This window comes from Neoarius graeffei, chromosome 14 (genome assembly GCF_027579695.1).
Source record: "Neoarius graeffei isolate fNeoGra1 chromosome 14, fNeoGra1.pri, whole genome shotgun sequence".
In the NCBI taxonomy this organism is placed as follows: domain Eukaryota; kingdom Metazoa; phylum Chordata; class Actinopteri; order Siluriformes; family Ariidae; genus Neoarius; species Neoarius graeffei.
In genome coordinates, this window is record NC_083582.1 from 54,497,971 (window position 1) to 54,525,531 (window position 27,561).

Below are 27,561 nucleotides of genomic sequence, written 5' to 3' on the forward strand. Positions count from 1 at the left end.
AACTAAAAAAAAAAAATTAATGCGAAGTTCTGTGAGAGTTGCTTCATAATTTGAATTAAGGAACTGGCACTATAACAAGAGAGCTGGTACCTTTTCTTTGTCTGTGCCCACCAGTTTTTTATCTTCCCTGTTCTTCAACTTGCCTGGAGCTTCAGCGATGGGCAAAGATGTGTGGAAGATAAACAGCTTTCCAGCACAGTCTGCAGCCTGAGAGACACAGACCAGTCTTCAGATCACTCTTACACAGTGAGTAAAAATGCAGGCTACTGTGCTGTCTACAAATGTGATCACTAAATTCATAGCAAAAATCAACTACAGTGAAATTAAAGCCATCATGTTGTACAGACATATACAACCCCAATCAGAAAAAGTTGGGACGATATGGAAAATGCAAGTTAAGGCCACACCAATTTAATTAGTTGGTTCTCGGAATCGCCGCTTGGGGAAAAAAAATAAAATAAAAATACAAAATCGAAATCAAACTCCCACCAACAGAAAAGGTCACGCGACACCGAAAACCAATCAAATCGCCCCTTTCACTTTAGATAAAGACTTGTGGAAGAAACATGCCTGTGGAGGGGAGCCCTGCAAAGCCTGTGTTTGAGATTGCTAGGATATTCAGCGAACAGAAGCGTAAAATCTTTGACAGGCATGTTGAAATTCTGTTTACTGGTTTGCCTGTATTGCTTGGTCTATTTCCACCGCTAATTTTACCATCAGAGCATTTTTTTTTTTAAATTTCGCCCGCTCGCTTCATATTTTTCCTGGAAAAAATCCGAGAACCAACTAATTAAAATTGGTGTGGCCTAAATAAAAAAAAGAAAGCAGTGATTTCTACATTAACTTTGACTTGAATTTCATGCTTTGTCTGATCAACTTCATTTCATTTAATATACATCCATTCCTGCGTTAAGCCTGCAACAAATTCAAAAAAAAAAAAAGTTGGGGCAGGGGGAATTTAGGGCTAGTACTGAGGTCAAACAAATAATGATGTGAGCTGAACCAGGGCGGCACGGTGGTGTAGTGGTTAGCACTGTTGCCTCACCGCAAGAAGGTCCTGGGTTCGAGCCCAGCGGCCGGCGAGGGCCTTTCTGTGTGGAGTTTGCATGTTCTCCCCGTGGGTTTCCTCCGGGTGCTCCGGTTTCCCTCACAGTCCAAAGACATGCAGGTTAGGTTAATTGGTGGCTCTAAACTGACCGTCGGTGTGAATGCGAGTGTGAATGGTTGTTTGTCTCTGTGTCAGCCCTGTGATAACCTGGCGACTTGTCCAGGGTGTACCCCGCCTCTCGCCCGTAGTCAGCTGGGATAGGCTCCAGCTTGCCTGCGACCCTGTAGAAGGATAAAGTGGCTACAGATAATGGATGGATTTGAAACAGGTGATCGTAATCATGATTTGGTACAAAATCAGTATCCAGGAAAGGCCTGGCCTTTGAGGATCAAAGACGGGCCAAGGGTCTCCAGTTTGTCAGAAAACGTGCGAGAAAATTATTGAAATGTTTAAAAACAAACAATGTTCCTCAAAGAAAGATATGAAAGGATTTTGATATTTCACCCTCTATAGTGCAGATCATTAAATGACTAAAGGAACATCGCCGAGTAAAGGGCAATGGCACAAACTAAACGCTGGACACCTGCGAGCTCCCCCAGACAGCACTGTGTCAAGAACTGTCGTTCATCTACAGCTGATACAACCACATGGGCTTGGGATTACTTTGGCAGCCTTTTGTGATGGACTGCAAGACAGAGTGACGTCCAAAAATAACAGTTAAAATTTTACTGTGCAAAAAAGATGCCTTAGGCTAACTGTGTGCAGGAGTGCTGTTGACTTCTCTGGGCTCCAAGGCATCAGGGATGGACCATCACACAGTGGAAACGTATACTGTGATCAGAAGCATCAGTGTTCCAGGTCTTTTTTTTTTTTTGGGAAGAAATGAACACAGTGTACTCTGGACCAAACACATAAAGGACCATCCAGATTGTTACCAGCAACAAGTCCAAAAACCAGGGTCCGTCATGGCATGGGGTTGTGCCAGTGCCCTTGCCAAAGGAAACTTATACTTCTTGGATGGCAGCATTAATGCAGAAAAGTACACAGATTTTGGATCATCATATGATGCCTTCAAAACATCTTTTCCAGGGATATTTCAACAAGACAACGCAAAACCACATTCTGTACACGTTACAAAGGCATGGCTGTGGAAGAAGAGGGTGCCTGTCCTCTCCGTCCCAAATAGAGAATATGTGAAGAATTTTGAAATGAAAAATGACGACCCGTACTATTGCACACCATAACACCTGTTTGCTAGCCTGGCAAGCCAGACTAAATGTGAATATTTAGTCTGGCCTCGATCCGTAGACATTTCCGACGGGTGTAGGAGGAACAACCCGCTGTCTTTCAAACTGTCTCTGTGCGTATAGGCCAACGCTCTGACCAATCAGCGCAACAGTGACTGTGACGTAGTCAGAGCGACAGAAAGCAGTGGGGGAGGCCTTGAAATAAATCATTTTTCAAAATGCGTATTAATTAATAAACAGGTTCTAGATATTAAGAAGTTTGGAGATAATGACCACAAGTTTGGAGTCTGTACCACATACACATTTTTTTTTTCCAAGTGTTTTTCAAGGGTTTGCTTAAACTGTTTTTGAGAGTTTTTATTTAGTGGTGTTTGGTGAAATAATTTCCCTTAAATTTAAAATAACGGGAAAATAAGAAACAATCAAAAAGCAGTGTTTCAAAGCTGTTTATTAATTCTTCGTACTGCACAAACTAGCCCCATCCTTTTGGCTACGAGCGGAGCCAGCTGGTAGATCAGACTTTTGCCATAGCCGGTCAGCAAAACAGCGAAAACGTCCTTCTTGAAAAGGAATGAGCGGAGAGCCTCTTCCTGCTCATGTTTCAACGAAAACTCCAAGTCTAATTCTTCTAAAACTGATTCCAAAGCGGAGTCAAACGCGCGCTGTTCACTAGCGGTAGCCATCTTTCCTGCTGTGCTTTCTCCAGCGTCGCGCAGCCTTGTCGTCACTCCTGCAAAAGCCCGCCCAAAGAATCCAAACAAAAACCTTGCGTTGTGATTGGCGGGCACGATTTGATGCCCGGGGTGTTTTTGTTTATATGGTGCGAGGCTAGACCCACTCGCTAGGCAAAAATATTTTTGGCTGCTAGGCAGGTGGGTCTAGTTTACTAGGCAGGAAGAACGGGACAAAACACCTGAAACACTTCCTCACTTGGTGTCTTCAGTCCCTAAACATCTTTAGTGTTGTCAGAAGGAATAGCAACATGACAAAGTGGTAAATACTTTACTGTTCCAACTTTTTTTTTTTTAAATGTGTTGCAAGAATTAAAATTGAAACAAGTGTTTATTTTGGAGAAAAATCATGAAATTTAAAAAAAAAAAATATTTAAATGTGTTGTATTGTTCTGAACACAATACAGGTCAAAGATTATTTTAAAATTGAAAACAATTTGTCTTTCAACATATCAGCCCAACTTTTTCTGATTTGTGGTTGTAGTAAGAGTCTTAAAATACCTTAAGCGCTTCCAGTCCAGCTTGGATAACAGGGCCAAACACCGTCTCGGTCTCTCGTGTGTCAGCAAACATCTCCGGGATCTGATCCAGCAAACTTGCGAGAGAGAAAGGGAAAACACCATGGATATTAGATCAGCAGCCAAAAATTAATCGATATTTCTTTCTAGCAAAAGACCACACAAACCTCTCAATGACAACCCTAGACTCAGAGACATTGACAAGGAATCCGTCCAACAAGGGTACAAACATGTCTGCCACATCTGAGACCACCATCATCTGAGGCTGAGCCAGAGAAGCCTTCACATTATAGAAGTGCAGCACTTTGTTGTAGGTTACAAAGCCTACTCGTATATTGGACTCCATATCAGGGTTCACTCTTTAAAATAAAATAAATAAATAAATTTAAAAAAGCCACAATATCAGACAACAGTGAAACATTTGACCGATCGTGCTTTGCTCACTGATGAAAAATATAACTATCCAAAAATAAAGAACTGAAACTTAAAGGATCCTTTTTAATCTTGCACTAGCTGCTCGAAATCTGTACCTGGGCAAATGGTCCAACAGGGTCTTAAGCTCCTGACATACAATCCTCACCATGCCACTTTTCACAGCATTGTAGGAGACATCAATTAAGAAGATGAAGGCTGGAGGCTCAGGAATTTTGTTGTTCTATAAACAATAACAAGGATACAAAAATAAAGACAAACACAATGTAAATTTATCTATAGGTGTGTCTGTGCTTGCTAATAAGTAATTCCTTGAAACCAGAGTGCCTACCTTACAATAATCCACTGTGGCTACAAACTCATAGCTGCCCAGGGACAGCTCAGGTCGGTCGTAGCAGTCTACACGCTTCCCTGTGTGGTCCAGCATCTGGACATAATGGGGAGGTACTAAAACAGAAAAAGAAAAAAAAAAGGGGGGGGGGGGGGGAGGTTGAAACATGATATACTCAGTAAAAGACATCCATCTCTTAGGTTGAAATGTAGGTCACACATAACTCAATTAATTCCAAAGTCTATCCACATACTCACGTGAGACAAAGGTCACACTTCTGAAATGAACGTTCCATTTCCTGATAACTAATGCACTTTTAATAACGACTCACCTTCTGTGACGCAGCTGCAGAAGCTACACTGGAAGCGTCTTCCACCCTCGATAAACTGCATGTAGGGACACATGTAAGCCTTACAGCGATTACAGCGAACAGGACCGCTTTCCCCATGATCCACTATATAAAGAGGGTTCTGAAAGGAACAAAACGTGAGACAATTGATTAATTCTCAGTGCAAGAGCAAAATGTCAAAAGGTTAAGACACTGGGCCTCATTTCTCAAGCCGGATACAAATGGATTTATGCATAAACTGTTCATGAGTGTTTACACAAGAAATATGGTATTCATGAAAATCCCATAAGAATATGGAAAACGGTCATATTCTACTTGTGCTCGAGTGTCCGTAAATTTGTGTCCAAGATGACTCACGCAAACCTCGATTTGATCAATTTCAAATCATATGTTCATTGATTGCTGCACTTTTATATCTGGAATATACTGCCAAATTTAAATGGCTTCTTTTTATTTACAGCATTTAGCAGACACCCTTACAGAGGGTAACTTCCAGAACCGTTTTGGAGTTGATCAAAAACACATCCTCATGCTTGTTCAGTAGGTCAGGGAGTAAGAGTACATTTTGCGAAAATCAGCCAATTTTTATATTACTGGCATTTATTAAAAAGATGAGAATAAATAAGTAAATAAATAAATAAAAAGGAGCCAACACACAAAAACAAAAAAACCCTCCACCCTCAGTGATTTCATAATAAATGGCAGTATACAAATGAAGAATGGGTCGGTCGCTCGCCGCACAGCTCTAAGCTTTGGTTTAGCTAATGCAAACATCCTCACACAAATTTATTAAAAGATTGATAAACGAGGCCTAATGCCTGTGCTTGAACATGCACCATTACAAATATGGGTCCAACAGCTATTTGACACAAGAGTGCTCTGAGAGCACAATACTATGGAATCAATTTTGTGCCAAAATGTTCATACAATACTTTTGAAATATCAAACAAAAACGACAAATCAAAATACGAAAAAAACCAAAAAAAGTCAATTTTTTTTTAGACTGGCAAACAAATTATTCGTGTAATCGTGCAAAATATCAGTCTATTACTCTTCAGAAACCTTTTATTTTTGTTCCGCGTCTTTCCCAGTTTTGTTTGACGTAATTTATTTTGGTTGCGATTCCAGCTTTCTTGTTTGCGCTCCCTGACTTTTTGCTTGCAGTTTTGGCACAAACTTCACGTGTGGGTGGGCTGTCCAGGAATGCATTCCCATTGGCTAACTTGTGTTTGACTGACAGCTACGCTCAGCCATTCCCTACTCGGATTCTGGCGGACTGTTTGACGAGTGACCGATCCATTGACAGTAAACAAGGATCGAGTGGACTTCAGTGGCGACTATAATATTGAATTAATTAAACAAAGTGTAAATTCAATATCATAGTCACCACTGAAGTCCACTCGATCCTTGTTTACTGTCAATGGATCGGTCACTCGTCAAACAGTCCGCCAGAATCCGAGTAGGGAATGGCTGAGCGTAGCTGTCAGTCAAATACAAGTTAGCCAATGGGAATGCATTCCTGGACAGCCCGCCCACACGTCAAGTTTGTGCCAAAACTGCAAGCAAAAAGTCAGGGAGCGCAAATGAGAAAGCTGGAATCGCAACCAAAATAAATTAAGTCAAGCAAAACTGAGAAAGACGCGGAACAAAAATAAAAGGTTTCTGAAGAGTAATAGACTGATATTTTGCACGATTACACAAATAATTTGTTTGCCAATCTAAAAAAAAAAATTGACTTTTTTTTGTATTTTGATTTGTCGTTTTTGTTTGATATTTCAAAAGTATTGTATGAACATTTTGGCACAAAATTGATTCCATACAATACCCCCCCGGCAACTATGTCATAATTCTGGTAAAATGCAATGGAATTTAAAGGAATTGCAATACGCGCATTACCGACACAAAGAATCCTGTCAAGTTTCGCGAAATTCCTCCAAAAATCATGAGAGGAGTTGATTTCAGAAGAAGGCAAGTACCCTTCCTGGGACGTATGGACATCGCCACAACATAATCCCCCCCGGCCTTTCGGCCAGTGGGGGATAAAAATTGTAGGGAAGTTGATTTCAGAAAGCAAGCACACCTTGATGAAATTCCCAAAGTTTGTTAATAATCGAGGGCATAACACTGGTAAAATCTGCCCAAATTAAACGAAACTTCAATATGCATATAACCGTCATAAGTCAAGCCAAGTTCATTTGTTTAGCGCTTTTAACAATAAACATTGTCGCAAAGCAGCTTTACAGAATTTGAACTTAAAACATGAGCTAATTTTATCCCTAATCTATCTCCAATGAGCAAGCCTGTGGCGACGGTGGCAAGGAAAAACTCCCTCAGACGACATGAGGAAGAAACCTCGAGAGGAACCAGACTCTAAAGGGAACCCATCCTCATTTGGGCAACAACAGACAACATGACTAACATTAACAGCCCTAACAAAGTCAGCTTCGTTGATGCTATAAACCCCCCACCGACAGAAACCCTAGCGCAAAACCGTTCACGACAACCGCAGTCCCAATGTCAACAAGTCAACTGCAGTCCCAAAGCCTTCTGCCACGTTTAGTGAAATTCCTCCAAAAATTGTAAGAGGAGGTGATTTCAGAAGAATGTACACCCTCATGAAATTGTCAAAGTACAAGTTATTTAATCAAGGTTCAAAACTCTGGTAAAATTTTCACAAGTTAAATTAAAATCGCAATATGCATATTACACAGTCATATAACAAGGCCTTTTGCCAAGCTTCAAGAAATTCGTCCAAAAATTGAGAGAGGAGTTCATGTCAGGAGGCAAGCACACCTTCATAAAATTGTGAAAGTACAAGGTTGTTAAATCAAGAGCTGTAACTCTGGTAAAACAACCGAATTGAACGAAATTACAATATGCGTACGACCGACATAGAGCAATGCCTCTTGTCAAGTTTCATGAGATTCCTCCAAAAATTGTGAGAAGAGTTCATTTCAGAAGGTGAGTACCCTTCCTGGGATGGACGGACATCGCCATGACATAATACTCCTTCCGGCCTTTCAGCCAGCGGGGGAGTAAAAAAAAAAAAAAAAAAAAAAAGTCAGAAATGAATTTCACTATGAATTAGTTGGCCTATGTTAGGAAGCACACTGTGACCAATAGTACTTCATTTCATGCCACAAATTGCAAACTTAGAATTGATTAGCTTGTAAGTGATGACACTTTTTTAATTAAAACACAAGTTCACTTTTAGTATGCACGATATATTTTGTAATACGTGTTGCATGTTGTCAAGTCAGCATCCTTCTTTCAGTTTATATCAAGTTGATCCCAAAGAGAGTCACTTCCTGATTCCAGGCATTGAAAACTACAAATCAAAGCTTTGGAATTGATGAGACTGGAAATTATTCATCTTGTACCAACATGGCAAGCAAAATGAATTTAGCACCCAAGAGTTCCTGTTCACAAGACATTCAGCAAATACTGGTCTTTATTTTGAATCTGACAGGTAGCAATTGAACAAATCAGGGCTTGAAATGCAGCCGAGACCCTCTCCCATTTATTGAGCCCACTGGCCACGCTGAGATAAAAGCCCCCTTCACATACAAAACCCGTTATTGTAGGCGCTAAAAACAGGATAGTTTTTCCATTCCCACCCAGTCTTCCATAATGGAAAAGTAACGGATATCGTGTACTCCCACCTAACTGTATTTAGTGGAATGCTATGGAGCCAAACCTCCGTGAAACAAAGCACGAGACTGGATATGGCATACCGGTAACTCACGCTGCAGCAAGTCCACTGTTGTGAAGAAGCCAAGCTGAGAGGTTAACTACACTGAACAAAAATATAAACGCAGCGGTCCATATTTTATGAAATACAAATGTTCAGATAGAAATTCATTTTCTATGTGCCCGAGCCCAGTCCAGACGAGAACGTCGTCGCCCAGCAGTCAGGTCCAATCCTCGATGAGGTCTACGTGCATGGAGGCCAGCTTCTCTGAGTCGGTTTCTCACAGTTTGACTGCTGACCCTGCGATTGCGTCTCCCCATGGTCTCATCTGCGGTCCGTGTTGCAGTCCGGCACCGATCACGCAGGTGGGTCAGACGGATATGACGGTCTTGTGCTGGAGTGGTGACACGTGGCCTGCGTGCATGTGGCATGTTGTCTGTGGTGCCACGCTGCTGAAATCGTCGTCGGAGGCGGACTATCGTGGAATAGCACCCCCAATTGACGCCCTACAGCTCTGATGGACATTCCAGCCTGCAGCATGCCAATGGCTCGTTCCCAGTTGATTCTGGTCATCTGTGGCATCGTGACATTTGAACATTTTTGTCATTTTAGGGTGGCCTTTTATTGGCCCCACATAAAGGATGGTCATGACATGCATTACTTAGTGAAATTTGTGTCTGCAATGGTCATACCCGACTGGATCATGGATTATCTCAAGTCTGGGCACTGCTCAGAACTTGAGTAGAGGGACACTTTTTTTTTTTCAAAAAATGTTTACTGGTATGCTATACTATCATTTGATGTGGGCAGAAAAAAAAAATCAATATCGGATGTACAAAATAAATAAAATCTTTAGGTGCTGCGTTTATATTTTTGTTCAGTGTAGTTAGCAACATGGCACGATTCGAGCTGCATCATGTCTCTGTCTGAGAGAGTTCTCTTCCCGTTTCTGAAGATTTGTTTTGCTTTTTAGAACATTTTTGCTAATATCGACTAATGTTTTCTTTGCTTGTTGTTTTGAGTTCTCTGCTGGATGCTTTACACTGACGCAGTACAAGTAATTCCGTCACAATATCACGACTACATTTACACACAATGTTATTCTGATTGCTCCGATTCCCACTGGAGCCGTGCCAAAAGATTACCATACATGCTACTAGGTCACTAGGGGTATAGATTAATGTTTCGACTTTACTGTTTTGCTCCCATTCCCAGATGACAACATAACTGTGGAAAATATTTTTTCCACAGTGCGAGTGGGGATAGAGGGCCTTGCCTCGTTAGACTGTATAATGAAACAGTGCCTCACCTCATCTGGAGGCAGAGTAGCCAGAGGTTTGATGACTGCAGCAAGTGGCACCTGGGACTGTTTGGCCATGTCTGAGGTACATGGCATGTTGTAGGCTGTGCAACGGATGAAACGTGGACTTGCATTCCCTTTTAAAAAGTACAACACACAACATTCAACACTTAAATCCATGACAGCAATACAAGATATTCCACTTACACGTACCAGCAGCACAGAGGATTGTACTGCAATACTTGTCAGCATGAAAAATGGAGTCTAATAACACCTCTTACCTTGATCTTTAACATGGAAGTTGGTAGTGACGAGGGGTGGGGCTTGACCTCTGACTCCAGTGACAAAGGGCTCGCTGCCTTTGTTTGCCTTATCGTCCTCGATCACCTGAATCTGAGAGAGCAATGACATACAACTGACCTACGCACATCCTTCCAAGAAACCCAATGAAAGAATGAGCATGCAGATGCACAGATACATAAACCTTTCACTCAGCTAGTAAGTCAGACATGCAAGAGCTGAATTAGCATGCAAAGACAGAGGGAGGGGCTAGATTGGGTGGGCAAAAGTGATCTGCAGGTGTGAAATCCAACCTCAAACTCATTTCCCAGAGACCAATTGTTAAGCTACGTAAATTGTCGGGGAAGGCTCATCACAAAACCTACAAAGCAGGGGTGTTACGGTTTTCAAAAATTTAAGGCATCATAACCTTGTTAAAAAAATAATCACGGTATTACAGTATTAATCATCCGTCTGAAAACACACAACCTTGTGAAAATTATAGGAAAAACGGTCAGGGCTCGAAATTAACTTTTTTTCTTTGTGTCCCCCAGTGGTCCCGAATTCTGTGTTGTATTGTCCCGAATGGAAGCAATAGTGTCCCCATTTTTTTCCTCCCTGAAATAACCAGTGGTTAATATTATCATATGAAGTTACTATTATATTTGTAACTATGCGATTTTGAACCCTTTATATCATTTTTACAATAAGTCACAAAACACAAGTGACACATGTCCTATACATCATCTACTTCAAAATTACAGTTATTGCATTTTCAGTTTATTAAACTTTGGCGATCTCACTGTATGAATAGATACCCGTTTATTTAAAGGGGCCAACTAGCTCATTCAGAAAATGTTTCAACTCCCTACATCTGCAGTACACTTTAGCTGAAAATAAGACCCCTTTTATGTTCATTTCATCTACTTATACCTTGAATATCTGTTGGCACTTATAAGGCCAACTTATCATTTTCACCATTACCGTTATCCATTTTTATGTAATATACCTGTTGCCCCATTCAGAGATGTTTTGAAAGCCATCAGCCATAACATCAATGGATGAAATGCACACCCATGTTGCAAGCAGTACAATAGAAGGTTTGACCCAAAAAACGAAATATTTTAATCCAGTCTACAGTGTAAAATAAAGGAAAAACGCCATCCAATCACATCGAGGTACCACCTCAAAATGATTGGATACTGACACGTCAATCAGACTGAAGCCCGCGACCAGCTCGTCCCTTCTGTGTGTGTGTGTGTGTGAGAGAGAGAGAGTGAGAGTGTCACACAGAGCGCAGGATTCTCTCAGTGCGCTCCTTCCAAACAACGGGGATTTACACGAAAACGGAAGGAGATATTCACAAAATTCTTTCACAGTGAGCGCCACAAGGCTCTCCTGAACACACGGATGTAATTTTTTTTGTCTGTAGTGTAAAAAATGAGGTCACTAGAGCGAGTTAAAAACGAGTGACTTTTCTGCCACGTTTATAATGGGAGTCTATGGGGCTGCGCGGCTGTGCTCTCGTTACTTTCAGGCTTCTCATTCAAAAACAGTAAATCCTATCGCTCAGGTAGACACATTGTGTGAATCAGGACAAGTGTGGCTACTACTTTTGAGAAAATTGTGTGTGTGGAGTGAAAATTGGGGCTGAAAACACAGTTTAAATGAGAAAGTTTGAGCTATTTTTCCAAGCTCTCTACACTCTAACTTAACGAGCTCCACTGGTGTGTAACGCAATAGACACCCATTATAAAGCCGGACTTTCTCAGGCTTTATAAGGGGGAGGAGGGGTGGAGACGCGGGGGGGTGGGAGTGTTTCTTTTCAAAATATGGCTTGCGGGAACCGTTATTCCAAAATCTTGTACTGCACCTTTAATGTAGAACTTTTTTTCTAGATCTATTTTTTTCCATTGTCCCGGGATTGTCCCAGATATGATAATTTTGTGTCCCGATGACATTTTTTATGGTCCCCGGGACATCGGGACACCGTTAGTTTCGAGCGCTGAAAACGGTATGAAATGTATAAAAGTAACTTGCATACTGTAAATGCCAAAAACAAATCCCTTAATAATGGCTCTTATTGAGAAAGATGCATTACTGACAAAAGTCATACTTTGACAGTATCGCATTATCTTTCAGCTTTAAGGGTAAAGCGGCTGTAAGCCAAGGCAGTGTGCGGAGCATTTAAATAAATAAATAAAAAACAAACAAAAAGATTACACAGCCAAAGGGCTTTCAGCGCAGCCTGTTCCCAGTGTGTGGAGAAACAGTGATTGCTGCAGTACGATTTGGGGGCAAGTCCAGATGGAAGGGGTTTGAGAAATTTTTTTGGTGCGACACGAACACCCATACTACAAAACACACGACGCCGGGGGGGGGAGAGGACACACGCGTGTTTACATTAGACCATATCAGCGGATCATCAGATTAACGTTTTTAAAACGATTCGCGTCCACACAGCAACGCCAATACACGGATACGCTCGGCTCCGCAGGCATCCTGCGCTCCAAATCACTCCGCCCTGAACAGTGAGTGCCCTCTGGAGGGTGCGGACTCCGGCCCTGCGCAGCTCACAGAGCGCGCGAGTGAAGTGCACGAGCAGTGATTCGGGACAAATAGCAGGAAGTGAAAGTCCGCGCCGTTTTTCAGCAGTCACGTCACATGACCAACGTGGCATGACCAACGCCAGCGAATCAGGAAGGTGGATGTCACAGTGACATTGTCCAATGACGACGTCAGCTAGAGCTCAGCACAGCGTATCCTTGTTCCTCAATGTTTACACAGCACCGGATCAGATACGTACTGGATTGAATATGTGGGCCCTGGCGGATTCAAGTTGTTCCGCCTGTGGAGTCGTTTCCCGGCGTTTTAATGTGAACGGACAGTGCATCCGCGACGAAAACGAGACGGATACGGTCTAATGTAAACACCACCTAAACTAGCTGAAAAAAAAAAAAAAAAGGTGACCAGTGTTTAGTCGTTTGGTTTAAAGATCGAAATCTAATCTAACATTTAAACTGATCTATTATACATTCAAACTAATGGCTGTAGAGAACACATTGAATTGAAGAGATCTACAGGAGTCATTGGTGTCATTAGGAGACTGGCTGAGAGGAAAACAAGGACTAGGAAGAAAGATTAGGGTTAATGCAACAACACAGACGTGCAGAGAGACACAGGGCACTTACTGGGCTGGGAATAGCGTCTGGGTCTATTCTATGTCTTGTTTTCTGCACAGGCGGTATGTCAGAGGCTTGCTTTACATTTTAAACAATTTAGTCCAGCAAGATTAAAAGAGAGGAGGGGGAGGAAAAAAGAAGCCAAAAACAAACAGAAAGAGCAGAGAGAAGATAAACAGACGTGTAACCACAGTTACCTCTGCTTTCAAGACTAGAATAACAATGATTAATTGCATTGTTTAGAAAGCAATACCAGTGAACAAGGATGCAAATATTGCCAGTGACGCATGCAATATTCAAGCAGAATTTTTTTTTTTTAAGCCTTAAATCTCCACCGGATTTGCGTATCCGTTATTCCGCCATGGTGCATGCACATCAGACACAGGAGACTCCAGAGCATGGCCTAGCTTACACAAACCACTGTATATAAAAGTCACTGTTACTCTCAGTAAAGCAATAAAATACCAAATACTACAGAGCTCTGAGGATGTGCTTGTTTGAATACAGAGAGTAGAGAAAACAGTACACGGTAGGGTAAAAAGACAATGGACGTACAACATAGGCATGAGCTTAATGACAAAATGTGAAATGCGTCACAGACTCTGTACATGTGTGTGCTGCTGGTTTGTTTATGTACCGGGCTGGGGATGGAGTCTGGGTCAAGTCTCTTTGCTGCAGGAGGAGGAGCTTGTGCAGGGGGCAGAGCTCCATAGCCTTGCTGCCCTGAATATGGTCCACCATAGCCAGGCTGAGGAGCTCTCAGTTGCCCAAAAGCACCTGAATATTAAAAAAAAAAAAAAAAGTACACATTACAAACAACTGTTGACTGCCATCAGCAGGAGAATTATATAGTGAACAACAACGAGGTGAAAACAGCCCAGGAGTCTAGATTCTCCGTTAGCTGTACAATATACGCACAAAAAGACAACTCTTACATCAAGGCAACACAGCATTTATCATCTTTCTCAAATGATCCATTCTGCTGCCTCAATAGCATCTCCTGGAAAAGGTCAAGCCACTGGAAAATTCCATGCAGTATAAAGACAAGAAGCTAATGTTTCCAGGTGTCAAAGTAGGACACAAGCTTAAGACCTTGATAACTCAGAATGAGCCTATGTACAGTGGTGCTTGAAAGTTTGTGAACCATTTAGAATTTTCTATATTTCTGCATAAATATGACCTAAAGCATCAGATTTTCACACAAGTCCTAAAAGTAGATCAAAAGAACCCAGTTAAACAAATGAAAAAAATATTATACCTGGTCATTTATTTATTGAGGAAAATGATCCAATATTACAGATCTGTGAGTGGCAAAAGTATGTAAACCTCTAGGATTAGCAGTTAATTTGAAGGTGAAATTAAAGTCAGGTGTTTTCAAATCAATGGGATGACAATCAGGTGTGAGTGGGCACCCTGTTTTATTTAAAGAACAGGGATCTATCAAAGTCTGATCTTCACAACACATGTTTGTGGAAGTGTATCATGGCACGAACAAAGGAGATTTCTGAGGACCTCAGAAAAAAAAAAAAAAAAAGTGTTGATGCTCATCAGGCTGGAAAAGGTTACAAAACCATCTCTAAAGAGTTTGGACTCCACCAATCCACAGTCAGACAGATTGTGTACAAATGGAAGAAATTCAAGACCATTGTTACCCTCCTCAGGAGTGGTCGACCAACAAAGATCACTCCAAGAGCAAGGCGTGCAATAGTCGGCAAGGTCACAAAGAACCCCAGGGGAACTTCTAAGCAACTGAAGGCCTCCCTCACATTGGCTAATGTTAATGTTCATGAGTCCACCATCAGCAGAACACTGAACAACAATGGTGTGCATGGCAAGGTTGCAAAGGAGAAAGCCACTGCTCTCCAAAAAGAACATTGCTGCTCGTCTGCAGTTTGCTAAAGATCGCGTGAACAAGCCAGAAGGCTACTGGAAAAATGTTTTGTGGACGGATGAGACCAAAATAGAACTTTTTGGTTTCAATGAGAAGCGTTATGTTTGGAGAAAGGAAAACGCTGCATTCCAGCATAAGAACCTTATCCCATCCATGAAACATGTTGGTGGTAGTATCATGGTTTGGGCCCGTTTTGCTGCATCTGGGCCAGGATGGCTTGCCATCATTGATAGAACAATGAATTCTGAATTATACCAGTGAATTGTAAAGGAAAATGTCAGGACATCTGTCCATGAACTGAATCTCAAGAGAAGGTGGGTCATGCAGCAAGACAATAGCCCTAAGCACACAAGTCGTTCTACCAAAGAATGGTTAAAGAAGAGTAAAAGTGAATGTTTTGGAATGGCCAAGTCAAAGTCCTGTCCTTAATCCAACTGAAATGTTGTGGAAGGACCTGAAGCGAGCAGTTCATGTGAGGAAACCCACCAACATCCCAGAGTTGAAGCTGTTCTGTAAGGAGGAATGGGCTAAAATTCCTCCAAGCCGGTGTGCAGGACTAATCAACAGTTACCAGAAATGTTTAGTTGCAGTTATCACAGCAGATACTGAAAGCAAAGGTTCACCATACTTTTGCCACTCACAGATATGTAATATTGGGTCATTTTCCTCAATAAATAAATGGCCAAGTATATTATTTTTGTCTCATTTGCTTAACTGGGTTCTCTTTATCTACTTTTAGGACTTGTGTGAAAATCTGATGTTGTTTTAAGTCATATTCATGCAGAAATATAGAAAATTCTAAAGGGTTCACAAACTTTCAAGCACCACTGTACACTAAAGCAGGAGAACACACATTTTGGTATAAAGAACAAAAAAGTCTTGGTCAAATAAATATTGTTCCATATGTAATTCTGATCTAGCTATTGAATGTGTCTGGTTCATTATACATGATAGTGTGTGTTATAAGGTCAGGTGATAAACACTTTCAGGTGTTGTGTAACACAAATTATGATATTAGGACTCTGACCGTAATACTGCAGAGTAGGTTTACCATTTTTATGATGTTACGTTTCGAAGGATGAATGCAGGACATCACAGCATTAAATATATTCCGATAAAAAAGGTTTACCAATTTATAGTACCTCTCAACACCACGATAACAAATCTGGTGTCTTTGTTTTAATGCATTTCAACAGAAACATTTATCTTTGGGAAGGATCCAGTGTTCTGGGATTTAACTGCTTATGCATTGATGACTACAGAAGCTGGAAGCTGCTAGATAACATCTGATAATATGCGGCCGTGTGTGTGGGTGAGAAAAATTTGATTTCTGTTCAAAATTAAATCAATGATAAACAATGAATTTAATTCAGATTTTGAATTTAAATTACTGATGGCATATAGTCCAACACTGCACATTTAGCCCTTCACTACCCCATAACCAACAACGTTAACTTTATTTTACAACAGACAAGCACAATTTAAAAAAAAAAAAAAAAAAAGTGTTCGAGTATGATGTGAATTCTATTCTACTCACACATGTTATGTTTGACAAATATACTAATCTAATTTTAAAAAGGAGCAATATTTGGCCTTTTTATTCATAGTTGCAAAACGAAAGCCTTGTGCTCCCATTGCTCAGTATAAATATTCAGACACTCACCGTTCTGCTGAGGAGGATAACCATGCATGCCTGGCTGCGATGGTGCCATTCCAGGAGTGGTGGGTCCATGCAACATCCCGGGCTGTGGGGGAGTCACATGGTTCGCTTGGGACATGGGAGGCCCCTGAGAAGCCACAGGAGGACCCTGCATGCCTGAGTGTGGGGGTCTGGGAGGCGCACCTGCTTGAGGTGGAAATCCAGCAGCAGTGGTGGGTGGAGGAGGAACTGGGTGGAATGGAGAGGGCTGCGACACAGGAGGCATGGCAGCTGGGTACTGAGATGGGGCAGAGCTCAGTGGAGGCCCTCCAGGGAAAGCTGAAGGCTGGGAAGTGGGAAGGTGCGCTCTAGGGTGAGTGGCCTGGACTGGTGGAGGTGGGCCTCCATATGATGTAGTAGGGCCTGTAGGTGGAGCTGAAGAAAATGGAGAGGCCTGACTGAAATTCTGCTGTGAAGCCAAGGGTGGAGGAGGGAGCTGAGTGGGACCAGGTGCAGAGGAGAAGGGTGGGGCTGGAGCTGGGAACGGTTGTTGAGCAGGAGGAGCGCCGTAGTAGGATTGAGCTGGTGTATGGGGCGCACCCAAGGTGGGAGAGGGCTGAGTGGGGACAGGAGACGTGGGGGCAAAAGAGGATGGAGGGGCTGAAACAGGAGCCTGGGAGTTGGGTGGTACAGCTGGGGGCGAAGAGACGAGAACAGAAAATTACAGAACAACAATTACCATCTGGACCCAACTACTGCTCTCTTGAAACTATAGCTGGGTTCTATTTCTTCTTTTTCTGTATACAAGGCCACTTTATTACAGTTTACATTTCATCATGGTGCCACCGTATAATGTTCCATTGCATACAAAAAAAAAAAAAAAATTGGCTTGAGTAAACCAAAGAGTATTTACCGTAGCCTGGGCCAGCTGAGGAGGGTACAGTGGATGCAACCTGCATACCTGCCAACTGATTGGTCACCTGCTGCATGCTGGTGGGTGGTATCCCAAACTGCTGACTGTATGCAGGCTGAGGACCTGACAAATTCACTGATCCTTGAGCATATGGCTGAGACACAGGTGGCCTATACAGTAGACAGGAGAGGGGAGGGGAGAAAAAATGATAAAAGAAAATGGCTATGTTAGTTTTAAGCACCAGTGTTTTCCCTGCCCCCAAATCAACACATTAGTTCATTTCCATGGTTAGTAGGTGTGTTAAAGCAGAGGAAAAACTAAACAATGGCTTCAAGGTCTGGAGTTACAAACCTCTAGTTCAGAAACTTCATCAAATGCAACATGATCCCTAATACACTATGAGTGTCTATTACAATGCTTCTCTTCTGGAGATTAAACTACTGGGATAAAGTTACTATTCTTTCTGAACATGGGAACTGTTACACATATTCCCCCGCATTTTGGTCACTGGTCAATTCCCACCATCATACAACAGCTACCAACCAAGGAGGACGAAGGTCAACATGCGCTTCCTCCAAGACACGCATCAACTGCGTCTTTTCAAACTACTGCATCACAGGGCAGCACAACACACTCAAAGGAAAATGCTATCTGCCCTGTTCTGTATACATGAGCATATATCTAGACTAGACTACCAACACAGATGTACAAGAAGGGCCAAAGTCGTCTCCACCTGCCAAGGAGACTGAGGTCCTTGAGAACGTGCAAGACACCGTTGAGGACATTCTACGACACTGGTAGCATCTGCTATCTTCTTCGGCGTGGTCTGTTGGGGATGTGGAAACTCAGAGGGACAGGAAAAAGGCTTAACAAGCTGGTGAAAAGGGCCAGCTCTGTCCTGCCCTCTGAAATCCAGTGAGGAGGTGTGTGAGCGGAGGATGTTAGCTAAGCTAATATTAACCTCTCACCCCCTACACGAGACTGTTGGCGCTCTGAGGAGCTCCTTCAGTAGCAGACTGCTGCACTCATGGTGCAAGAAGGAACGCTACCGCAGGTCTTTCAACCCAACTGCTGCCAGACTTTTCAATGACAGCCTGGTGTAATGTAGCACTGTTTCTCAATGTCACCATCACCGTTTTGGACACTTTATTCGCATCTCATTGCCATCATTATCTTATGCTGTGCAACAATATTACCATTTGGTACAATATCCTTTTCATTCGCAAGCATTTTCTTATGTCTGACTCATAATTGTTGTGTACAATTATGCTCATAGCCTGTGGTTGGTTTTTTTGGTCATTTATTGGCTACTTTACATACATAACCCATCCTTGTTATTTATGTTATGCTGTGCAATAACATTCACTACCTGGTGCAATATGTCCATTTCAGCTGCTAGGTATTTTATTAGTGCAATATTTCTACTTCAGGTGAAGAACTAGCCTAGTAAACTAGACCCACCCGCCTAGCAGCCAAAAATATTTTTACCTAGCGAGTGGGTCTAGCCTCGCACCATATAAACAAAAACACCCCGGGCATCAAATCGTGCCCACAATGCAAGGTTTTTGTTTGGATTCTTTGGGCAGGCTTTTGCAGGAGTGACGACAAGGCTGCGCGATGCTGGAGAAAGCACAGCAGGAAAGATGGCTACCGCTAGTGAACAGCGCGCGCTTGACTCCGCTTTGGAATCAGTTTTAGAAGAATTAGACTTGGAGTTTTCGTTGAAACATGAGCAGGAAGAGGCTCTCCGCTCATTCCTTTTCAAGAAGGACGTTTTCTCTGTTTTGCCGACCGGCTATGGCAAAAGTCTGATCTACCAGCTGGCTCCGCTGGTAGCCAAAAGGATGGGGCTAGTTTGTGCAGTATGAAGAATTAATAAACAGCTTTGAAACATTGCTTTTTGATTGTTTCTTATTTTCCCGTTATTTTAAATTTAAGGGAAATTATTTCACCAAACACCACTAAATAAAAACTCTCAAAAACAGTTTAAGCAAACCCTTGAAAAACACTTGAAAAAAAAATGTGTATGTGGTACAGACTCCAAACTTGTGGTCATTATCTCCAAACTTCTTAATATCTAGAACCTGTTTATTAATTAATACGCATTTTGAAAAATTATTTATTTCAAGGCCTCCCCCACTGCTTTCTGTCGCTCTGACTACGTCACAGTCACTGTTGCGCTGATTGGTCAGAGCGTTGGCCTATATGCACAGAGACAGTTTGAAAGACAGCGGTTCGTTCCTCCCACCCCCTTCGGAAATGTCTACGGATCGAGGCCAGACAAAATATTCACATTTAGTCTGGCTTGCCAGGCTAGTGAAGAACTACTCTTATTTAAGTTCCGTTCTTATTTTGTTGTGTACATTACATACATGGCCCATGTTTTTACTTTTATACATAGATAGATACATTTTCCCCCCATTGTTTTTTTTTTTTAAATATCGTTATTGCACTATTTTTTGTTAGTGTCTATTCCTGACTCTTTTCTATCTGTGAGCTGCTGGAACATGTAAATTTCCACACAGAGGGATGAATAAATTCTCTTATCTTCACAGATGGCCACGATTGACTACTTTTGCTTTAACTGACAGGTGAAAGAATACGCCATTCCTCCAGCACAGTGAGCATGGCCAATTTTACTTCCTTCACTTCTGGCTATGCGTGGCTGTGACATCATCCTGACAATTAAGAGAACACTTATTTTGAGCCAATTAGGAGCTCCCAGTAGTCATGTTTTAGTCAACCAAAAAAAAAAAAAATTTCACTCTGAATTGATAAAAAGTACAGAATTTACCACCTTATGAGCTGTTAGACAATTATGACTTTGTACTAACAAAGTCGTTAAAAATGCTTGCATTTGATAATCCAGGCTCGGGGAAGAGTCGCTACTGCTAACTTAAGCCATTTAACTTCCTGTAGTGTAGTGGTCATCACGTTTGCCTAACATGCAAAAGGTCTTTGGTTCGAAACCTTTATTGCCGGCAGCACGGTGGTGTAATGGTTAGCACAGTTGCCTCACAGCAAGAAGGTTCTGGGTTTGAGCCCAGCACCCGACAGGGGCCTTTCTGTGGGGAGTTTGCATGTTCTCCCCCGTGTCTGTGTGGGTTTCCTCTGGCTGCTCCAGTTTCCCCCCCCACAGTTCAAAGACATGCGGTTAGATTAACATGAAGTGGCCTTGAGCGAGGCACCTAACCCCCAACTGCTCCCCGAGCGCTGTCGCATAGCTGCTCACTGCTCTGGGTATGTGTGTGTGCTCATTGCTCACTTGTGTGTGAGCATGTTCAAGGCTTCAGATAGGTTAAATGCAGAGGACAAATTTCACTGTGCTTGAGTGTGCATGTGACAAAGGCTTCTTCTAAACTTCTGCACACAAATTCTGTTACATGACAGTTTTTTTTTTAAATAAGTCTTTCAGTAGAAATACACTAAATCTTGACCTTTGTGGAGGGGCACCCATAGATGGTGGGCCACCCATAGATGGTGGGCCATTCTGTACGTCACTCTGTCCAAACTGTGAATAAGGCTGAGCTGCAGCGGACACCGGGGGTGCACCGGAGGTGGGGGGTCCTCTCATACCTGCAGAATAAAAATAGGATTATAATTTAGAAGTTCACCAAATCATTTTCTGAATGAAATTTCTTGTATAAAATGTATGACTGTGGAATATAAAACAAACAAAAGCCCTGAAACAATGACATTTCATTAACAAAAAAATGTTATTTCCATAAAAATACACTCAGAACAGATTTAATATGAAACCAATGACTAGAACCATTGAGAAATCTTAATATCTGTGCAGTCTCCTATACATTACCAATCAGAAATATATCTTTTCCTACACTCTGACGGCTTAAAACCTCGCCTGTTAATCAGCAGCTGTTTGTATAGCAAAGCATTGTGTCACTTTCAGACTGAGCAAAGTAAATCTCAGATTAGTTTTGGAAAACAAACCTTAGTAAGAAATCAACATCAGCTAGCTGCAAATATTTATGCAAAGAAAAACTGTTTATTTAAAAGAAAAAAGGAAACCCACAACCTTCACCACACTAGCTAATTGATTTTTTTTTTTTTGGGGGGGGGGGGGGGGGGGGGGGGGGGGGGGTCCCCAAAACAGGTGCTGTGTCCATCTCTCTTATCTATCCAATTAGGAGTAACCGAGAGAAGAAAGAAACTTGCAAACCAGGCATTTAGAGGACCAGTGAGGTCAACCCAGTTTACTTATACCCCTTTTCCACCAAATCAGTTCCAGGGCTGGTTCGGAGCCAGTGCTGGTGCTGGTTCACAACTCGTTCAACTTGCGAGCCAGCTGAGAACCAGTTTGCTTTTCCATCGCTCGTGGTGCTAAGCGGAGCCACGTCATTACGTCGCTGTATACGTCATTACGTCGCTGTATACGTCAGTTACGTCGTTACGTTTACATAAACCTTGGCGCGAATATCAAAGCAAAAACAACACGGAAGAAGTAGCAGCGGCAACAACAATAATAATAAATGACTTCACGTTTGAACAGCTGCTGCTTCTCGTCGCTTAAAAATGGCGATCTTTCGCGGTCTTGTTATTGTTGTTGGTTTTAACAACTCCACCCCCCCGCTGACGTAAGCAGTTCTTTCCTCTGGCCCAGCAGAGAGTTGGTGCTAGCCTGGAACCGGTTTTTCTGGCCCCAGAGCCAGTTCTTTGTCAGTGGAAACAGAAAACCCGGTTCCAAACTAAGCACTGGCCCCGAACCAGCCCTGGAACTGCTTTGGTGGAAAAGGGGCATTATTTGATTTTTGGTTGCAGTAGAGGCAAAGAAAGGAAATCAGAAGGGGAAAGGGAAAAGGAAGAAGAGGAATTTGATTTTGTGGAATGCGAGGGACAAACTGGGGGACAGTGTCCACGTTTGACTAATAATTTTAGTATAAAGACACCGAGCAATAATGAATCCTGCAGTGTCTGTGAGCCTGCAAGTGAGACATGATCCAGCTGTCCTGCACTATACACTCAGTAGGAATCAGGGGGGACAGTGATGAGGACAGCCTGCAAGCATAATGAAAACAGTTACCCAAGTCAAGAGGAGAGGAAGAGGACAGGTCAGAGACTAAGTTTGCTGCAAGAGCCTTAGAAGGAAAGCTTGCATAAGGAGAATATCCTGAAATACAAGAGAGAAAGCTGTAAAAACTCGGAGAAGAAAAATCTGTGAAAATTCAGGAGTCACTGGGGCATAATGATTCAGACTCATTAGTGCTTGTGGATTTACTCGAGACTGATGCACTAGTATTCAAATAAATTACTAATTTAAAAAGTTAGTTTAAAATCATATGGATATTTAGGCACACAAACTGAATGTATGAACCGTTTCAGTATTGATTGTTGTTCATATGTAATCAGTCTGCATATTTATACAGTTACCTTGAGGTGGGCCGGTTTGATAATTAGAGGCAGGCCCATTATAGGGAGCATACGGGGCCGCATAACCCCCAGGCATCTGCTGACCCCCGTAACCAGACTGCGAGTAGCCCTGGTAGCCAGGCTGTGGCTGTCCATAAGGAGAGGCCATGTGAGGTTGCTGGTTGACATTCATTTTCAGTTCATCCCTAAATCTGAAAATGAGAAGAAAACACTGATTGGGAGGTTCGACTTGTTGGACGCTAATTGCTAAAAGACCAGGGTTACTAAACCTGAAATAGCTTGGGCTTTGAAATGAAGAGCAAAACGCGTTCTATTCAACAACATTTCTTAAAAAGTACAACAGTTAAGTGCATGTATGTGTATAGACCGAAACCGCTAAACCTGCAAATGATCAAACATGGGGTTAACATACAGAGTTGTATCAGAGATCAAACCTGCAGGTACTGCACACATAGCTAACAAGCTGTTCTTGAGGCAGCATTCCAGCCTGTGATCTTAAGCTTCCTTGAACATCAGTGTGCCTTCTTGTATTTATATTGTATTAAACCCTGTCCGTCATGAAAAACTGCGCCATGCCGTGCTGCATCCGATCTCGCCACACACCTAGCTCTGCATCTCCCATAACCCGGTACGGAACAGAATGAAACAGTACCATCATGTATATTTGCCTTCCGAGTTTTTATACGCAGTTCCGTCCCATGTATAACAAGTGTTCCGTCCCGCAATACCATTTTTGAGACATTTATTTACATAATGGATACTTACCTTTTTTGTTCCAGTTTCACAGACATCTGCCACGTCCACCATTTTATTACTCAGTATTTACATTAGTCATCCCGCCTTTATAGATGAACCCGCCCATATGATAAATAAAGTTAGAAGAAAAAAATATATTGTTTGTTTTGTCGTCAAAACACATAACTTTATTCATCTATTTTACAATTTCTTGCCTCTTCCCCTACCTCTTCGTTTCTTCAGCTGACATTGTATACATTTCAAGTTCTTATCTTTTTTGATCTGTGCTATTGTTTTACGACCCACAGGAATTAGTATCAGGTTGGGATTGAACATCTACAAATTTCAGAACTAGTGACATTGATGACACTGGTCTTGCAAACTGAGCCACACTTCTTAAACATGTTAACCTGAGATAGTTGCCTCCTCCACTGTCTAACACCTAAATATCTCCATCATGACAGTTAAAGTGCATATCACGGGTAAATTCAGGAGTAAGATCAATGTAATTTTCCCATTTTATATTAAAATTTGGTCAAATATCTGTCACATTTTGTGCAATTTTTTTACCTTGCACAATACCAGAAAAATTCAGTTGAAATCAAGCCATTTGAAGCAAATTGGTCCACCTCTGAAAAAACTTGGCATTTGGATTTCCCGGGAAACATTGATTTTCGTGACATCACGCCTCCCTCTGAATCCTACGTCAGCGCTGGTTTGTTTATGAGAAAACAACCTGGTGGTTTTCTGCAAATTTCTTCAACGTTATCGCGTAATTATTAAAATGGTTAACAAATGTATCGTAGGAGGATGTAGCAACACCAATCTTGATGGGATTAGTACTCATCGTTTTCCAAAAGACCGGACAATGAGAGAGAAATGGGAGCGCTTGGTCTACACAGGCTGTGCACTGAAACTAGGGGTGCAACGATTCACCGATGCATCGCGATACTTTCGCCACGATACGATATGTATCGCCGGCCAAAACGAATCGTGATACACGACGATACTAACTCATTTTCCGCATGTAGAGACTATATTATACTCAAAACAATTATAGTCGGGCGTGATCGTCGAAATGACACGAAAGGTGAAACATTTGGGAAATTGACATATGCCGCTCTCGCACACACGGACTGGCCATCGGGAGTAGCAGGAGTTTTCCCGGTGGGCCGGTGGTTCAGTGTGGGCCAGCGGAGAAAAAAAAAAAAAAAACAGTGGCGCGCTGGCCTTTAATATGATAAGCAATGTTAACAGTTTCTTAAAGAAACTGTTAACATTGCTTATCATATTAAAGGCCAGCACGCAACTGTTTTTTTTTTTTTTTTCTCCACCGGCCCACGCTGAACCACCGGCCCACCGGGAAAACTCCCGCTACTCCCGATGGCCAGTCCGTGTGTGACCGTACTCAATATGCTAACGATAAGCTACTAAGTTCAGAGTGATCAACTTTTACGTGCGGGGCAGTTTCAATACCGTGTCCGAGGTATTTGCACTTGCGCAGTAGATCGTGTGCTTCCGTGTGCATTCGGTTCTGTCCGTAGCCAATCAGATCGTTTGGTAACATTGACGTTGGCACGTGTTGCTATTACTACAGTATTATGTTAAGGTAATCATATTAATCTAGTCAAATGAATGTAATTCTCAAATAGCGTGTCAACACTCGTTGATGTACTGATATTTTTCTAGGGGAAGCTTAAAAGACTAACTGGACTTCATGTTTTTAAAGAGCAGTTTGTAGCTGTTACTATTATTAGTTTGTTTTTGAAAGACAGATGCTATTGTGCAAATGGTGCTTTAATCAACTAGTCTGTTTTAGTTCAACTAAGTCAGTTGGTCAGTCCAATCTCTGCATATGTACAGTGGATTATTCCACACACTGCATGTAATGTGCATGCATTGCTGATATATTGGTATTTAGTAAGAACTGTAAGCATGGTAAGAAGTCACCCTTTTATGTAAACAGATGAAGGATGTGTTATTATCTGTTTATATCGGCTGGTCGCTCATCATTTCTCATACACTGTAATGTCTGCATAAATGTATGGTGTTATTGTTGACTCATTAAAAATGTCATTTTTGACATTTTCACACCAGTTTGTCGTGTATCATTGTGTATCGCGATACGTATCGTATCGTGACCCTAATATCGTGATACGTATCGTAGCCTAATGTATCGCTGCAGCCTTAACTGAAACCGTGCAAAGCTCGCGCAGCCTGATGGCGCTTCCGCAGGTAACGTCACGAATCTGGCTCCAGACTCCCTTGGGATTTTTCCAGACGCGTTTTATTTTATTTTTTTCTGCTGTAGACAGATGGCCTTGTGCAAAATTACCCTTCTGGATGAGTGTGCAAAGGGACATTCTTTCATATAAAAAAAAAGCAAAATTAGTCCAGAATATGCACTTTAAAAGTGGAGACAACTATCCAGCAAGAACCCATCCCAACAGGATGGCGCTCGTTCCAACACGAGATTTCTTTGTGACGTCATGCCGAGGTATATTCCATAATTGGCTTTTAGATCAATTTTGATTGAAAATATCATGACTATAACGTTAACACAATGTAACGGGATATAATACTAGATAATCAAAGATCAGTCACGGCACCCTTCAGAAGTATGCAAATTCTTAAGGCACCCTCATATAAAAATATACGCAGTCATGCTGACCCCGGCAGTGACGTTGTGACATGGGAAAGGGGGCCGTGAGACAAATTTTGATGATGCATGAGGCGGCGATGATCTGTATTAGTGTATTTTTTTTGGAACTTTAATTCATTTTATTTATTTATTTCAGTGTTAGAATACATTGTTTTTGACAGCACCCCTAACAAAGCCAGAAGGCTGTTCTAATATCATGAAACATCAATATTGTGGTCTGATCACAAGCATCCAAAGCAAATAAACTCTAAACTTCTATTTGTACTTGAACGATTCCTAATTCCACAGGTCACTTTATAATATTTCTGCTGCTGGATAATTTAATACACTTTCAGATGTAATTCTGTGCTGAGCCAAACTGCAACGAAATTTCGTTCTGTGTACACTCAGTGACAAAGGTTGTCCAAGTCTAAATCTAAATAAAACCAGAAAGCATCATCATGTGTTCATCTCTAATGATTCACTCCATGATGTGTAGCATAGCAGCACCAACACAACATGAACTTCTGAATAATTCACTGTCATCGACACCAACACTAGACAAGGGCCAGTGTGTGGAATTCTTCACTGACTCCCATCACACACTAGTTAGGATAGTAAAGCAGCAACATGGGAGAACAGCCTGCCTTCACAAAGTTTGATTAATGGAGCATGGGTTGTTTTTTGTTTTACACTTAGAAGCACTTTTACTACAGAACACCAATAACAAAATAAGTGTTATTCATATTACACATGCCCACTACCCTAATACAGGTTCTACACTGCATTCCAGAACATTCTGTTCGGCATGTTCTACAAAACAATTCACTTAAAATAACACGCGGTTAAGTATTAATAATAAATTACTTAATAAATAAAAATTATTTTTAAAAAAAATTACCTAGTCAGTCAGTCAGTCAGCTAGGCCACTAGCTGAGCAATACCCAAGCTACTTCGACAGCTAGCAAGCTAACAAGTTTACCGAGTAAGCTAACAGGACAGCTTGATGAAACAGAACTAGCACACGATATGTGAGCTGTAGATAAAATGCTAAGCATAAATAAATATGTACCGAAGCCGGGCAACGTCAAGCACGAACACCGGGCCTTAATCTGCTATAAAATATCAGCAAGAGTTCTTCCCCAAACTCAACGAATAAAATAACACCAGCTCGAGCTAGCTTACCAGCTAAATCTTCACGACACCACAGAAAACAAACCCAAAAGCTAGCTAATGACAAAACGAG

At 41.8% G+C, this 27,561-nt stretch overlaps 1 protein-coding gene and 1 long non-coding RNA gene across 2 annotated transcripts in view; one reads left to right on the forward strand and one right to left on the reverse strand.

Annotated features, from left to right (window-relative positions):
- Positions 1-27,561, reverse strand: part of sec24c (SEC24 homolog C, COPII coat complex component) — a 47,132-nt gene that overhangs the window by 19,267 nt on the left and 304 nt on the right. Inside the window, exons 2-14 of the mRNA XM_060940045.1 lie at positions 22,940-23,130; positions 20,989-21,127; positions 17,552-17,721; positions 16,663-17,331; positions 13,746-13,885; positions 9,929-10,040; positions 9,657-9,784; positions 4,639-4,777; positions 4,308-4,423; positions 4,075-4,199; positions 3,712-3,903; positions 3,528-3,621; positions 91-207 (exon numbers count right to left, since the gene is read on the reverse strand). Coding sequence (XP_060796028.1) covers positions 91-207; positions 3,528-3,621; positions 3,712-3,903; positions 4,075-4,199; positions 4,308-4,423; positions 4,639-4,777; positions 9,657-9,784; positions 9,929-10,040; positions 13,746-13,885; positions 16,663-17,331; positions 17,552-17,721; positions 20,989-21,127; positions 22,940-23,111 — 2,313 coding nt within the window. The 5' untranslated portion in view covers positions 23,112-23,130. The remainder of the gene's footprint in view (positions 1-90; positions 208-3,527; positions 3,622-3,711; positions 3,904-4,074; positions 4,200-4,307; positions 4,424-4,638; positions 4,778-9,656; positions 9,785-9,928; positions 10,041-13,745; positions 13,886-16,662; positions 17,332-17,551; positions 17,722-20,988; positions 21,128-22,939; positions 23,131-27,561) is intronic.
- LOC132898440 (uncharacterized) lies at positions 121-19,388 on the forward strand. Its single transcript, XR_009656516.1, has 3 exons — positions 121-246; positions 16,196-16,311; positions 19,138-19,388. It is a non-coding gene; the product is annotated as an uncharacterized LOC132898440 (long non-coding RNA).